The 15700-nt window shown below is 29.5% G+C and overlaps 1 protein-coding gene across 4 annotated transcripts in view; it reads right to left on the reverse strand.

Annotated features, from left to right (window-relative positions):
• cher (filamin A protein cher) overlaps positions 1 to 15700 on the reverse strand; it is a 135703-nt gene that overhangs the window by 74584 nt on the left and 45419 nt on the right. For 2 of the 4 annotated variants that reach the window (XM_076534355.1, XM_076534357.1), the window contains exons 3-11: positions 13104 to 13453; positions 12497 to 12624; positions 10471 to 10485; positions 7203 to 7341; positions 5314 to 5598; positions 4287 to 4603; positions 3031 to 3457; positions 2013 to 2228; positions 555 to 942 (exon numbers count right to left, since the gene is read on the reverse strand). In XM_076534355.1, coding sequence (XP_076390470.1) covers positions 555 to 942; positions 2013 to 2228; positions 3031 to 3457; positions 4287 to 4603; positions 5314 to 5598; positions 7203 to 7341; positions 10471 to 10485; positions 12497 to 12624; positions 13104 to 13453 — 2265 coding nt within the window. The remainder of the gene's footprint in view (positions 1 to 554; positions 943 to 2012; positions 2229 to 3030; positions 3458 to 4286; positions 4604 to 5313; positions 5599 to 7202; positions 7342 to 10470; positions 10486 to 12496; positions 12625 to 13103; positions 13454 to 15700) is intronic. The other 2 variants (XM_076534356.1, XM_076534358.1) reach the window with 1 other exon arrangement.

Genomic DNA, 15700 nt, shown 5'->3' on the forward strand with positions numbered 1-15700 from the left:
GAACTGAGAGAGCACATGTCACAACGATTTGCAAATGTTTTCGAATTGACTAAAGATATAACAAGACTAATGGCTTTGTTTTCAGACATTTGATGTCCTTAGACATCATGTAAGTAGAAAACAGTAATATTGACAACCCTATCCGTTTTATCTACTTATCTTTATCCAATACAGTTTACTGATTTATGTTTAAGTTTAAATAAATGTAAAACATGTTGTAGCGTGATGTGTTTCTTCCGTCCTCACGAGATGTTTAGATTCGATTCTCTATAGGAGCCAATCGTCACGCGTGAAATATTCCGCTTTGAAATGCAAATGGGTTAATTGCAATCTATTAATTATGACCTGAGAATAGGAATGTGAGAAAGGTGAATTAGAAAGCACTCATCGATTCCTGCTCGCTAAATTTTTAAAGTTATAATCCAATCTTCCGATATTATTCATATTTACCTACAGTGATATCAGTAGTTGTATCAATGAATACCTTGATCAATCGCAATCGTTCATCAATGTATTATAAAATTGTAGAACAAGGAAAACAATTTTGTACTTACTTCGTGCAAGACCGTCGACTTTGATCTTCGAAACATCAACATGTGGTTGAACGTTGACCTTGATTGGACTCTGGGGTACTTTTAATCCTCCATAATTCAAGTGCACTAAGTAAGTGCCTGGCTGATGTGCTATGTAATCAACGGTGTATATACCGTCTTTATTATCCGTGATCGAAAAGAGGATTTCCGCTCCTTCAGGGTCTATCATGGTAACGCGAAGATCACCTGGACCAGCTTCGCGACAATCGATGTTGAAATGCGTTGGAGTGTTAGACTTTACACCCTTCTCGAGACCAGGTCCGAAGGCTTTCACCATAGCTGGATTTAAAGGTGCTTCTACTTTCATTCTGTAAGGAGAATCCTTTGTGGCTACGCCACCGTAGTTTACCTAAAATCATAAGCAATCATTACATATATTAATGTTGTCTCAAAATTTTATTATTTTATTTAATTCTTTGTTGGGAATAACTTATATGAACTTGATCTGTTCGTATTAGTTTTTTTCTTATATAAAAATTTACCTTATTTTCATATAATAAAATTTTCACAATACTTTTTTTTCTAATATAAAGTAAGGAAAATCTTTCATTTGGATAATTTGTTCATGACTGTAAAGTATAATTTCAAATTCAATAAACGATCAAAACAACATGAAATCAAAACTATTCATTAAAAATAAATATGTTTTACTTCTACAATAAATGGCTCATATTTTGGCAAGGTCAAGGGATATGTATCATTCGTGTTCTTGTTTGACTATAAAATTGAAAATCATTCTTCATTACAATCAATCTTTGTTACAAGTAAAATGATAAAATCTATTGTTATAGTAACACTACCAACACAAGTGTAGTTGTGTTCATATTAGGGTGTATATAGTTAATTGAATCAATCAGTCTGCCTGAGTCTTTCTGTTTCAGTCTGTTTCAGTATACCTTTCTCCATCTGTCTCAACATGTCTCAATTTCACTGTTTTAGCTGGCCTCAGGCTGTCTCAGTATGTCTTAACCTGTCTCAGTATATCTCAGTATGTTTTTCGCAGTCTGTCTCTGCCTGTCTCATTCTATCTCACACAGTCTACAACTATCTATTCATATCTGTCAATTTCCTAGTATTCTACAATTAGTCTCAGTCTGTTGCAGTCTATGTTATAGACTGCTATCTGCCTCTGTCTCAACATGATCTTATGCTGTGACAAGCTGTCTCAATCTATACTTCTCAGTTTTCCTCATTTTATCTCCGTCTATCTAAGACTGTGTATATCTGACTATCTATCTTCATCAGTCTCTGTACGTCTCACAATCAATCTATTTGTCTCACACCTTCCAAACTTGAACCAGAACTATTTTGCTTATATACATTTACAAGTAAAATAAATTCTAGATTACATTCAAATATACATGATACATAACGATAAACCTACTATTATATCTAAATCAGAACTTATAATACATTTACCATGATGACGTGTTGTGGCCCAGACGTTGGAGTAAAACTACATTGTACTGTTCCATCGTGTTTATCGTCCAGATGAACCGGAACGTCCCTTCCCAAAGCGTCTTGAATGGCAACCTCCAAAGGTGCTTGACCAGCTTTTTTTACATCTATCGTGAAAACTGTCGGTTTTCCACAAGGAATGGATTTCGATTGAAATCCAGAGCGGTACACTTCAACCTAACAAATTCCTTTCCATGAGTTTTTCTTGCGAATAGGTACAGTATAATTTGTTGAGTCTACACCATATATTATCCGGGACCATATATGAACAATTAGCCAGATAGGTGAATGTTATAGGAAATAAAACGGATGTGGGTGATAGGCGAACACCTAACACGGAAGTATGTTTATTCATCATAGATATGCGAGGTATGAACTCCTTTAATTAACTCAATTTCAGGAACTGGCGAGGGCAATGATGGATATCCTGATAAGGACTTAGCCATATTCAACTATACTATTTCAAATTCATTGTTATCAATTGATGGAACAAAATTATAGTGGTGTAGTCAATTTCTGTTTCTACTTCATGACATCTTAGAAATTGTGAGGTTTATTAAACTGATAGAATGCTTGCTTTTTTTATATTCCTAGTGATTTTACTATATGTTAAAGCTATCTTGTATTAGATTCTGTATTAGTTTTTCTTTCAAATAGGGATTTTTAATGCTCACAAAATAATATTTGAAATAATTTAACTTAAACTACTATAGCTCCTTCTTACATTATACAAGTAGACTTACAACTTGCATTATTTCTTTAAACGAATAAACATAGATTTATGTACTGAACTCAATATTTGAAGAGCTCAGAGCGTCACATATAGCTCTCTTAGTCAATTATATTATCAAGCAACTTTTATAATCTAATGAAGACATCACTTTTCAATTTTATTTTGTGACACGTGTCTCATTTTTAAAATTTGACTAATATCACTTATAAATTTCATTCCATCATGATAACAGGGTCAAAAACGAACCTTGTGAGGATCGAAGTCGGCTTTCGGTAAGATATTCGCGACATACGGTGATTTCGGAATGTCCTCATTGTCGCAAAGGATGTGGATCGCGTATCTGCCCGGCGCAGTCGGCAAATAGGATACGTCCGCTGCTCCATCACCAGTATCGTGGCAAGTGATTTTCGCTTTCGATGGACCTTCGATGGAAAATCCAAGACCTCCAGTTTCTCCGTTCGTGTCAACTGTAAACTTCGCCGGATAATCGACAACTCCGGTGTAAAGACCAGGACCAAATACTCTTATAGCAGATTCCTTGTAAGGGCCTACATTCACTTCAAACGGTGATTTGTGAATTTCTTGACCACCGTACGTTATCATCACCACGTGGCGTCCTTCTTTTATTGGTGTATAATGACACTCGTATGTTTTGTCGTCAATTTTGGTCATGCTGAAAACATTGTTGTTACATTAGTTGTATTAAGTGTTATATTAGTTATATCAGTTATATTATTAGGTTTTGCATTAGTTATATTACTGTTACATTAGTTATACTAGTTATATCAAGTGTTACATTATTTATACCATTTATATCAGGAGATACATTAGTTATATTAGTGTTACATTAGTCATACCAGTTATAAAAAGTGTTACATTAGTTACATTATTTACTGTATCTTGATAAATAAATATTATTAAACAAAACTTTCTATAGATGTCAACAAGTAGTTAGAGTGTGTATACAATAAATTTGAAGTAGATTGGTGATATTATCGTTTAGACATATTAATAAATTTACTGAAGTAGCTGTATCATTTTTTAAGGTACTTTATGTTGCAAGATGATCACATATGAGCAACACAACATAGCAAGTATATGTATATACCTCAACAAACATGTACAATATATGAACAAATTGATGAATTTTTCTGGACATTTTTAATGAAACATTTTACTTTACTAAGGTAATATAACTTCTCCTTTTTGTATACTGCATGAGTCAGCTACTTGCACCTGGAGAATTTACACCTCATTTGTAAATTAAGTTAAATTGTTTATACCTTAGACGCATTCATGAATTAACATTCATATGTGAATGCAAACTGTATGTGTCTGTCTTCTGTTAATATCATACACTTGATACTATGTATATACAGAATGTTTCATTTTAATATAACAAAAATATAAAGTGTTTAACGTTGATGGGATATTGACCTTTTAATTTTTACACATTCGAAAGGAAATAAGAAATGTCTAAAACAAACATTCAAGTAACGTACTTGACAGGACGATTTACTCCTCCAGGTCCAATGACTTTAACACCGGGTACATCTTCGCCGGCACCTTTGGTGACGATCACAAAATCTGCATCGTCTTGAACACGGACTCCATTCGGTAAAATTCCTCGACCATAAGCTCTACATTTCTTCGCATCAGACACAAGGTCCACATTTACGCCGCAAGGACTTCCAGGAATTAATTTACCGGCAAAGAATATGTTTACCGAGTGTAAACCTGTTACGGGTGAAGTGTAGTCGCATCTCCACACGTTTGGTAAAGTTTGATGTAATTTTACAGGTATCGATGCCTTTACATCCTTTAAAACAGAAATAACAATATTTGAAATCGTACCGTTGAATATGTGAACAGATTTTATGTATTTTTTTTATAAAACACATATGTTCATTTTTTAATTTTCTATTTTTGATTAAGTGTACCAATATGCTCTACTGTTTCTTTAGAAATTCGACTATTATTTTTAATACCAATTCTATTATTATTTTTATTTCTAGCTTATATTTTTGTTGCATGATTTTTTGAATTTTAAAAAATGCTCCAATTTTCATAAATAATGTGAAAATGAGAATGAATATTGGATTGAAATTGAAAAACATTTAAAGTGGAAATGGAGCAGAACATAATATGAAATTATTATACAAAAGTTAAAATACAATTATTTTGATAATTTTTTAAATCTTACTCCTTTGTTATATAATTTCTACAATTTTGAAAAAAATATCTGTTTCTCACTTAATTAAGTTTAAGTGAAATAGTAATTAATTTTATGTTTAAGTGTAATTTTGTTATTACCAGAATTAATTGGATGAATAAAAACTAAAACTAATGCCTCTGTCAGAAAAAAAAATAAAATTATTTTTAGAACAACGTAATATATAAAACTCTTGAAACTTTGTATGATCTTGAGAAGTACATATTCCTGATAAAATTTAAAATCAGATATCCGAAATCAGTTATACAATTTAAAGTCAGACATCTATCGTTTAAAAGAGTTAAACGATATTTTACCTGTGGGGGTAGTATAATCACTTCCGGTACACCACGTCCAGCATCCTTCGTGTTTATTTCAAAGAAAGTCGGTTTATTAACTATAACTCCTTCAGGTTGTAATCCTGGGCCACTTGCAGTAACTTTGCCAGCATCACCAGCTTCTGCTTCAACGTTGACTACATAAGGACTCTTAGGAATTTCTCTACCAGCAAATAGTATTTTTATTTTATGTGGTCCTTCCAGTTTTGGGGTGTAGGATACGGAATATGTGAGATTCTTGTCATTGTTGAAATGAACGTCAGCCTTTGATAGAAAAAAAAGAGTTATTATTATAAAATTTATTTATTGTTGTATTTTATTAGCATAATAATATAGGATTTTTGTATGGGATGGAATAGACACACGATATAGTTTTTATAATAATTATTATAAATTTGAAGTGATATAGTAGATGTTACTTAGTAGTAATAAAGATTCAGAATTATGCGATTTGAATATTTGTGAATGTTATAATTTTAAAAATTTTAAATACAGTTTCAAAATTTGAGATTTTAGGAATTTAGAAAATTGGAAATGTGAATATTAAAAATTAGAAATTTAAAGGATTAGAATATGGAAATTAAGAATTTGAAACTTTAAAAATCTAAGAATTAAATGTCAATATTACTAGAGTTCCTGTATTAGAACTTTCCATCAATCAAATCACACTTTTCATATTTTCAGCATAAAAAGATATTTTACACTATCTGTTTCTATGCAAAATAACTTTAGATATATTTATGATACAAACAATCATACATTCCTGTGGCATTATCGTTATTATCATCAAGGAAAGAAAAATGGAACTAATCTTCATTTACTTGAAACTGTAGAAAACAAAGCATACTATATGTATATGATGGAATTTGATGAAATCACACAGTGATGTAAAAATAACTATTGCATTATACATATCCTGCTTTTTAATTAATGCGTTAACTTAATATCTATAAATAACAATTTCCTGTACAGTGGTCAACCACATTTGAGATAAGTGTGTTACGTGTACTTCATCTGTGTGACACAAGTTTTATTAGTACAATAGATCAGTTTCTCTATTAATTATTTTTTGTTACTTTATAGAAATATTTTTTTTATATTTTGAAATCAATTTTTACATATGATTACATTTATAAATGATTGCATATTTCTCAATGTGTAATAAACTTTAAAATCTTACAAGTTTATCTTATAATCAATTATCAATTAACCATCAATATGAACAATTTTTATCAGTACATTAAAATAATTTCAATGTTTAGAAGGAAAATTAATAGAAAAACTGAAAATGAAGGGACTATATATACATCATAGAAGAAATCAGAGCACATTTGTCCATGAAGTGCATTCGACAATTTAAATTTGCCGCCATAAATATGTTCCATACTGATGTCAGATAAGCCATAGGATATAATTACAAATAAATGACGATTAATTTGCAATGTAAGAAAAGATTAATTTGTATTTTTGCTGTGTGAGGTAAGTGTAATCAGAATTATTAAAAGTTGGAGTGTAAGCTAAACTATTGATGATATACATTTTCATAAGTTATGCTTGAAAAATATAATCATTTTAAGGACTTCCATCATTCTTAACCTCTCAATATCTCTATTATATATTTTATTTTAGGCATAGCTAACATCAGAAGCATTTCTTGAATAATTTATTAAGAATGAATTTAGGTTGTCCAATTATACTCTGTGATATCCACTTATTTCTTTATTTGGTAATTTGAAAGTTTTTATATTTGTATAGTGGCAAATTTATGACTATTTTCACAGGTACATTAATATTATTTAACAAAATTATTTATTTTTCAAAAACCGTCATGACTTTCACATGATCTTGTATTCAATACATATACTCACAGGTATTTTATTTCCTTCTGGGTCTTCCACCGTGACTTCAACATTTCCTTTGCCAGCAGAAAATGTTTCAACTGTGAAATTAGCTTGTACTCCAACGATTGGACCATTTGGTTCAATTCCAGGTCCATAAACACGTACTCTATGACAGAAATTACAGAAAATTACATCAGGTTCATATATCATTTTAATTGCTATCAAAAAGCATAAGGATAACACATCGTTATTCTAATTGGAAAATTTCGCAACTCCATTTTTGGCAGAAAACAAGGCTTTAATGCAATCTGATGTAAACGGTGTCCCATCTAATATGACCATCTTTAATTATCATGTTATTTGAAACAGGGTTACATTTGGATTTTATAAGAACCTGTATATTTAAAAGATTTTGGCATTATCATATGTATTTAATACAAGATATGAAACAAAATAAAATTTCATTCTTCAAATTAGACATTGAAACTTTGAAATCACAGAACTTTGTGATTTTTTTAGAGTATGAATTTTAGGATTTATAACTTACATAGTTCATCATTTTTTGAAATTTGAGTGGCATAAGATTTAATAATTTTGGCTGTTAAAAGTTTATAAAATTAGAAATTTTGGAGTTTGAAAATTAAGAATTTTACAATTTTAAAAACTTAGGAATTTCAATGTCTGGAAATGTAGAATCTGATTTGAAAATTTTGAGAGCTAAACATTTTATTCTTCTAAGATTTGAAAATTTAAGAATATGAAAATTTTGAATAAATAAAGGTTTTCCTGTAAAGTTTCTTAAAGCTTCTATAAAGTTTCTTAAAGTTTTTATAAAGTTTCTTATTACATTTACAGTCTCTTAATTAACAAATAATGTATTTATAAAAAGATTGTTTCTTATAATTAAAAATTTGTTAAAACTGTAATGACTAAAATCTTGAAACTTTAATAACTTAAAAATTCCTTAAAACTTATAAAATAAATAAATTAACCTATAAAATAAATTAAAACTGGAAAAATTAAAAACTTGTTACAGTTCCTTATTAAATGAAGAAACTAACATTATTTTTCAAGAAAGATTCATTTACAATCCATAGTCCCTTTGACATCTTTTATCCCTGCGAGAAATAGTAAAAAGATTGACTTTAAATTTCGAGGTCAAAAACAATTTTGCACAAAGATACCGATTTAAAAGTACACAATCTCATTATGGTGATTTCTGCACGTTTGATACACCCTGTAAGGATAGGGCAATAACTTTGTTAACTTGTAACAATAAAGGTAAATATTTTATAAAAAAAGCATGGATAGCACGAAGGGTGACATAACGTGATACAAATACCTGATGCGGGTGAAGACCTAATAGAAACTTGAAGGTCAACTGCATGTTTTTTAAATAGAATGTGCTGTATGTTATCTTCCAGCATAATAGCTGTTACCCACTTGACTTCCGCAAGCTATCGTTAAAGGTCATTTAAGGTCAAATGTGGTGATAAAATAAACATTCTTATATTTAGAATATTTCACCCGCGGCATTGTTGTCCTCTATCACATTGTCTCGTTTATTTTATCACCGCATTCTTTGAATACTCGCAAATAAATTACCCGGTAATTTTCATAACATTCAGAATTTAGAACATTATTATTTAAACAAACATTTTAACTAAATAAATATTAGTAATATTCTTATTTTATTAGTCATTAAGTGAAATAATTTATTTCAAAGTTTTAATACAAGTTTAATCATTTGTTGCATTTTTCTTTTACGTCAATCATTTTAAAAGTTATAAAGATATTTAAATTTAATATCAATATACTTACAAAATTAATTATAAACTTAATCGTTCTAATTACATTAAATGCATTTGATCAGTTTTCGAATAAATTTTTATATGTATAATACTATAAATATAGTTGATAAGTATAGTTCATTTTTAAATACATTTCAACAATAATGTTTGCTAAGAATTGTAAATAAATTTTTGTAAATATAAACATGAATAACTAAACTACAATTGCACTGGTAACAATAACTATATTTGCTATGCAGTTTATATTGCAATTATTGCGCACACCAATTACTTTATTTCAAAATTGACTTCGAATTATTTGCACAACTGGATGAAGTCACTGACGTATCTAGATAGCGACTAGGATATATTTGATTCGTCCCCAAAATGTAAACTGATTTTACACGTGTAAAAATTTGGAAAGTTTCAAAGATACAAATTTTTAGATTTGCAAATTTTGTAATTTCTAGATTTTATTTTTTTATTTTTTAGATTGTCAAACTTGCAGATATCGAAATACTTAATTTTTTAATGTTTGAGAGGTTGAAGTTTAAAAATTTTCAAAATGTCAGATATTCCAATTTTCCAGCCCTTAAAAATTCAAAAAATTTTCAACTCTCCATTTCTCCAATTTCCAGATTTTCAAATCTTCAAATCCCTAAATTACCGTATTCAAAAATTTTAAGTTTTCAAATCCAAATTAACAAACTTCCAAATTACAACTTTTATACATTTGAAAATTTGAAAATTTATATAGAGTCACACTTTCAAGAAGATAAAGTTTCAAATTATTAAATTCGCCAATTTACAAATCCAAAACATTTAGTTTTCCACAATTTCAATTTTTTGAATTTATGGATTCACAAATTCTTTGATTTCAAAATTTCCAAATTCCCTGACCCAAAGATTTCCAAATTTCCAAATTCCTTATTTTAAAAATTTCAAATTCCCAAATTCCCTAAATTACAAATTTTTACATTTAAAAATCCCCTAACTCAAAGATCTTCACATCAAAAAATTCTCAAATTTCCTAATTTAAACATTTTCATATTTGCATATTTTCAAATACTCAAATTCAAAAATTTCCATATTTCAATATTTCCTATTTCAAAATTCCCAAATTTCCTAGATCAAATATTTCCATATTAAATTTCCAAATTTAAAAATCCCTAAATTTCCTAATTTAAAAATTCCTATACTTAAAAATTTCCTTATTCGAAAATTAAAAAATTGTTTAATTTCTTAATTCCAAAATTTCCACATTTACAAAAGCCACTTAATCATGCCTGTTCTAAAATGCAAACACTGTTATGTTAGGACACCTAATCGACCTAGCATAAAAATTCAAGTTAGGTACGCCAGCGGTTAAAGCAAAACGTAAAACAAAGTATGTACGTTTGTCTGCTGCATTTTAATCGAACAGCTGCAAATTAAATAACGTCAAACTACGCACAACTATTATGATAAACAACAAAGTATCAAAGTGTGATCTCTGCGCAACTTACCGCGGTAGCGGGAGGCTGCAACCGAGAAAGAAAAATGCATTAATTATTAATTAATTACTCTAAATCGTCACAGGTAACATTTGATAGTAACGAAGTAAATATGAATATACAATAAATTATTTTAATAAACTTTTAAATAAAAAATAGTTTTGAATAAACAGAATTACTTTAATTAACTTTAAAGTAGTTTAACCATATTTGCTGGCACTGCATTAAACTTTAATTATTTTATTCAGTGACTTACAAATTTATTAAACAGCTCTTCATATTAAATATAAAGGAATTATTATTTAAATAATAATCCAGAAAAATGTATGTGTATTTAATTTTGTATCGAATATAAATTTATTTTGAAAAATAATTACTAATCAAAAATTAAGGTTTTGATTAATGAAGTACAAAAAGTTACAACAACCTGTAACACAAGATTTAATACTTTTAACATATTCTGTTTCATTTAAAGTAGTCCCATTCGATATTTTCGAAATTATTACTGGTATCGAAAAATGTTTCGAATGAAAGTTAAATAATTTTGAGGGACACATAATCCAATGTTAAATATTTTTTATGAATAATTGCCTGAAGGGCATTTGGTCAACTTCATTTTTCTTATCAGAAGCATATGAGCCGTTTATTTTGAAAGAGGAGCAGGTCCATTTTTTGTGAGACCCTTAAACGGATAATATTTCAGTTGTTCAATTATTCTTTTTCTGAATTTCTTTTAATCGTTTTAGTCCGAATTGTTTTTATATTCAGATCCCGACTCCAAGGTTCTTTTTTTATTACCAATATTCATGAGACTTATTTCTATAAACATAACTGAAAAATTAATTTTCCTTGAAAACAAGAATATTTTATTGGAGTGGCGTTATTTCCGGGAAAAGTATTTTCTTATTTTCTTATTTTCTTATTATTACCTACCAGTTTCATTTCTAGACGCATCACAATTATAATTTTCGTTGAAATCATTCTGAGCCGTATTTTTTCTAATAATATAAACAGTTCCTACTTAATTTTTGGTAAAAAGGAACGTTAAAAAGGAGCAACTATCTTCGATAGTACGCGTCCGAGCTAATCGGAACGATTCGGGAATCTTCGACAATTTACGCCGCGCGAGCCGGTTGCCGGTCCGTGACGGTTGGCACGTGGCGATTAGAATAGATTTCAAAGGCAAATAGAAAACACGTGTAGCGTAAATAAGTACAATAATAAAACATGTAATTAATAAATTATTAAACTAGAGGTAGGAGTCGTGGATTTCATTGCCATATCCCAACAATTTTCAAAGAACAGTGAATTTGTTCAAAGGTTTTGTGCATCGATGCTGAAATAGGAACCGTGCTGAGATCGTTGAGTGTTAAAAACTGAACTAAAAGTTATTCGCAAGCTGATAATAAATCAGCAATGATACCTAGACAAAATTACAGTATATCTTCGCTCATATGAGGATTATTTATATCACAAATATTATACAATTGGTAGCTTTTCATTGTTGTCAGTATTACTACAACTTACCAGAGGTAAATTGCGTGGTAATATTTCCGAATAACAACAGTTTTCACCTCAAGTGGACTTGCACCACTTTCAATATAAACGGCTCATTTCTTAATACACTCATTGTGTATCTTGTGGTGTATCTCATCATGCTATGCAACAAATTACTATATTTACATTGGAAAACGAACAAATATTAAAAATATTTTTTAAATGTGCTCTTGAAGCAAATGAAACTTGCAATACGTAATTTGATAGCATATTAAAAAAAGACATTTCTTATCAAATTTGAACACTTTATTTTAACTGAAAGGTATCGACATTTCAGTTTTTCCCTATTTAATGACGTACAAAAATTCTACTCCTCAAATTTTACAAACAAAATTTTGACTTGGACACTTTTTTCAATTATACAAGTAAAATTATGTTTTGAAGAGGAACAAAACGTAGCTTTGTTTAAAATAAACCTTGTACAATTTTTCGTTGAAAAAGGCGGTTTTTTAGGTAACTGCTTTAGGAAAAAATTGCTTACCTATTTCGATTAGTTCGAGGTCGAAGTGGTGCTCCTGATTTCAATTTTGCGTTAGGATATTGAGACAGGTATGTCATCATTGACATTTCATCAATGTTAGGATCCACGATTTCTTCTGGTTTGATGAGCTGTAAAATAACAGAAAACGGTAAACTTTAAATTATAATATAATCAATTGTATATATGATATACAATTACATATACTATTACAATATTTTGCTATTAAATTTAGATTATTTAAAATCTTGAAAATAAGCAGAAATGTTATTTTTAACAGTAAAAGTGTATAATGTACACATAATTCGAAATTAAAAATAAAGCAAAAGAATAAGTAAACAAACTAAATATAATTTAACATACACATTAATGCCTTATCTCGATATAAGTCAATACAAATTACAAGAAAAGTATCTTAACAAATTTTGTAATTTAAAATAAAAAACTTGTGAGTCGGTCGTTTGGTCGGTTTGTAGTTTCAGTATTAATCAAATTAACACTCAACTGTTAATTTCCGGGACTCGTTTGATCAGTAGGACAGTTACTTTACATAGTAATGGATAGTACTAAATGACTAGATTAATAGGTAACATAGAAAAATTATAGAAACCTGTGGTATATTAAGCCAATCGTCGGCTAGTCCCATCGCTTCAGAAGCATTTTGTATTGCATCTTTCGCGTTCCAGTCTTGCCAATCTGGGCAAAGACCCGGGGCAACTGCATCTACCAGCGCACCAACCGCACGACCGTCGTTCCAGTCGGTAGTGAAATTGTTGATTTGCAAATCTGGCAGTTTTGACTGGATCCATTTCATTAGTCTTTGTTTCGGCGATGCACGTTTGTCGGATCCGGTGCTTTCTTCGCCGTCCCACATCGGCATCGAGATGGAATAGTGGAGAATCAAAGTCCATATTAAGCCAAGGATCAATTTTAATTTACAGTCTACGATGTCCGATGAATCTGTAAAATAATAAATAGTTTCTAAAATAAATATCAATGACACTTTGTTAGTGAATGCATACATTCTGTATATATTCTATATCATATATGTAATTATTTTGAATATACTTTTATTTATTTATTTATCTGTGCTTATTCGTTCACTTTATAGTGATTTGATTACATATTTTCTTATTAATAATTAATGACTAGAAAAAAAGTAAAATTTCAATGTTTCTAAAGAAGCCCAGCAAAAATTGTTCATTATCAACAATTACTTAAAATTGCTTATTCGAATTCAACACAGGATAAAATTGGTTGTCTTACATTATTTCCCTTACTTATTTTTTAACTTATACTATTTAATAAGAATAATAAAATATGCAAAGTAATTCATTATTCCAAATGATTATTTGTGTTGATGATTTGAAATACCGAGATGTCTAAAAATCTACTAATATTATCTGATTTAAAGTAGATAATATAGCTGAATGACCCGTTAACCAATGACGTTTATAAGCGAATAGTAATTTAAACATTCCCCACTGAATCAGCAGAGGAGTAAAACGTCAATTTGTAAAAGATCTTCATCAAATATTCAATCGCAGCATTCACGGTCAAAATGCGGCCAAATTTTAGAGTAAATCGTTTTCAATCTACCCGTCTGCAATATTAATTGAATAGTCTCGTGGTGATTTTGCGATCATGTGAATACAAACTGCGGAACGAAATTTTAGGTTTCAGTGCTATGTTGCTAATTCGAAATGCCGAAGATTAATGTAATTTGGAATATTCCAAACCCTACTGATGCTTTTGTTTCGCGGGTAACAGCCAACGTCGAAAGAGAAGAGCGAATGCAATGTTTCGTTTGTGAAATATGGGTGCACTGTGAATGTGCTGATTATGACTCCGGAAATTACACTTGAGACTACTGCAACTCAATTTTAGGATTTAGAATTAACATTTACCTAAGATGATTGTTCCCGTACTGTGACTTTTGCACCTAATTAGGTGATAAGAGAAAATAATTTTTTTATTTAAGTTTTCTTAATTTTATAAAGCGAAGATAAATTGAAATACCATCGTAAATGAGCTGCACCGAAACTAAATCGTTACTTCATGCCATTTTTCAGTTGGTCTATGATTTGATACACTTTTTACTTCTAATCATTACCGAGAGTTTGAAACATAAAAAATTATTAGTTTCCTTATTATACAGTTTTATTTGTTTCGCCTTTTACTATAATTTTGTATTTATCTTAAACACACTTGTAATTTGAATATGCTTTACTTTTTGTATTGATTAATATAAAGCGAAATAATGCAGTAAGTACGAAATATTGCAGAAAATTTTAATCCAGACACTGTGCCATCAACACAATGGGCACCATAGTGTGATATTACGTCCCTGTGCACTCCAAGCAACAAGCCATCTAATTGGCCAACTTTAATTGTTGACAACTCTGTAAATAATGTTCCGAGCCAAAATTGGAGCAGGAACTTTTACCTCCAAATTGCACCCTTTTTCACTTTCTGAAGCTTTTATTAAGGGTTATGATACATCCTGTTTGTACAGATTGTTTCTAGTAACTGCAAAAAGTCGTATCTTTCAAGCAGTTTGAGGGAGAATAAAAAATATAAAAATTATTATTATCTGAAAAAATGTTTATATTCATATAAAAATAGTAGTGTCTCAAATAACATTTGTATTCGAATAAAAATTATTGCTGTTTCAAACAATATTTGTATTCACATTAAAATTATTACGGTTTCAAATAATGTTCATATTCATTTGAAAATTACTGTTATCTCAAACACTGTTAAAGCAGCATTTACATTCGCATAAAAATCGTCTGTACCATTCTTTGTTATAATTGTGTATTTGGCTTAAACAGTGTAATAGTATAAGTGTGCTATATTTTGTTTAAAAGTTGAATTAAATTCCTTTGATTTAAAAAAGGACGCATAGAATCGCATTAAATTGACATGCGTTAAATCGAAATTTATTAAATTTAAATGAGTTAAATTAATTCGCTTTGACTGAAATGCGTTAAATTGAACTGTATTGATTGAAATGCTTTAAACTCCACGACGTCGAATGTAAATGCGTAAAGTCGAATTGTATCTGTTTATGTGAATCGTGTCAATTTTAATCGAGTTGAATTGAATGGCTTTGAAATTAATTATGTTGAATTGAAATGCGCTAAAGTGAATTGAATCGAATTGAAATCTGTTAAATTGAACTATACTGAAGCGAAATGCGACAAG

The sequence above is a fragment of the Megachile rotundata genome, chromosome 8 (assembly GCF_050947335.1).
Source record: "Megachile rotundata isolate GNS110a chromosome 8, iyMegRotu1, whole genome shotgun sequence".
Classification (NCBI taxonomy): domain Eukaryota; kingdom Metazoa; phylum Arthropoda; class Insecta; order Hymenoptera; family Megachilidae; genus Megachile; species Megachile rotundata.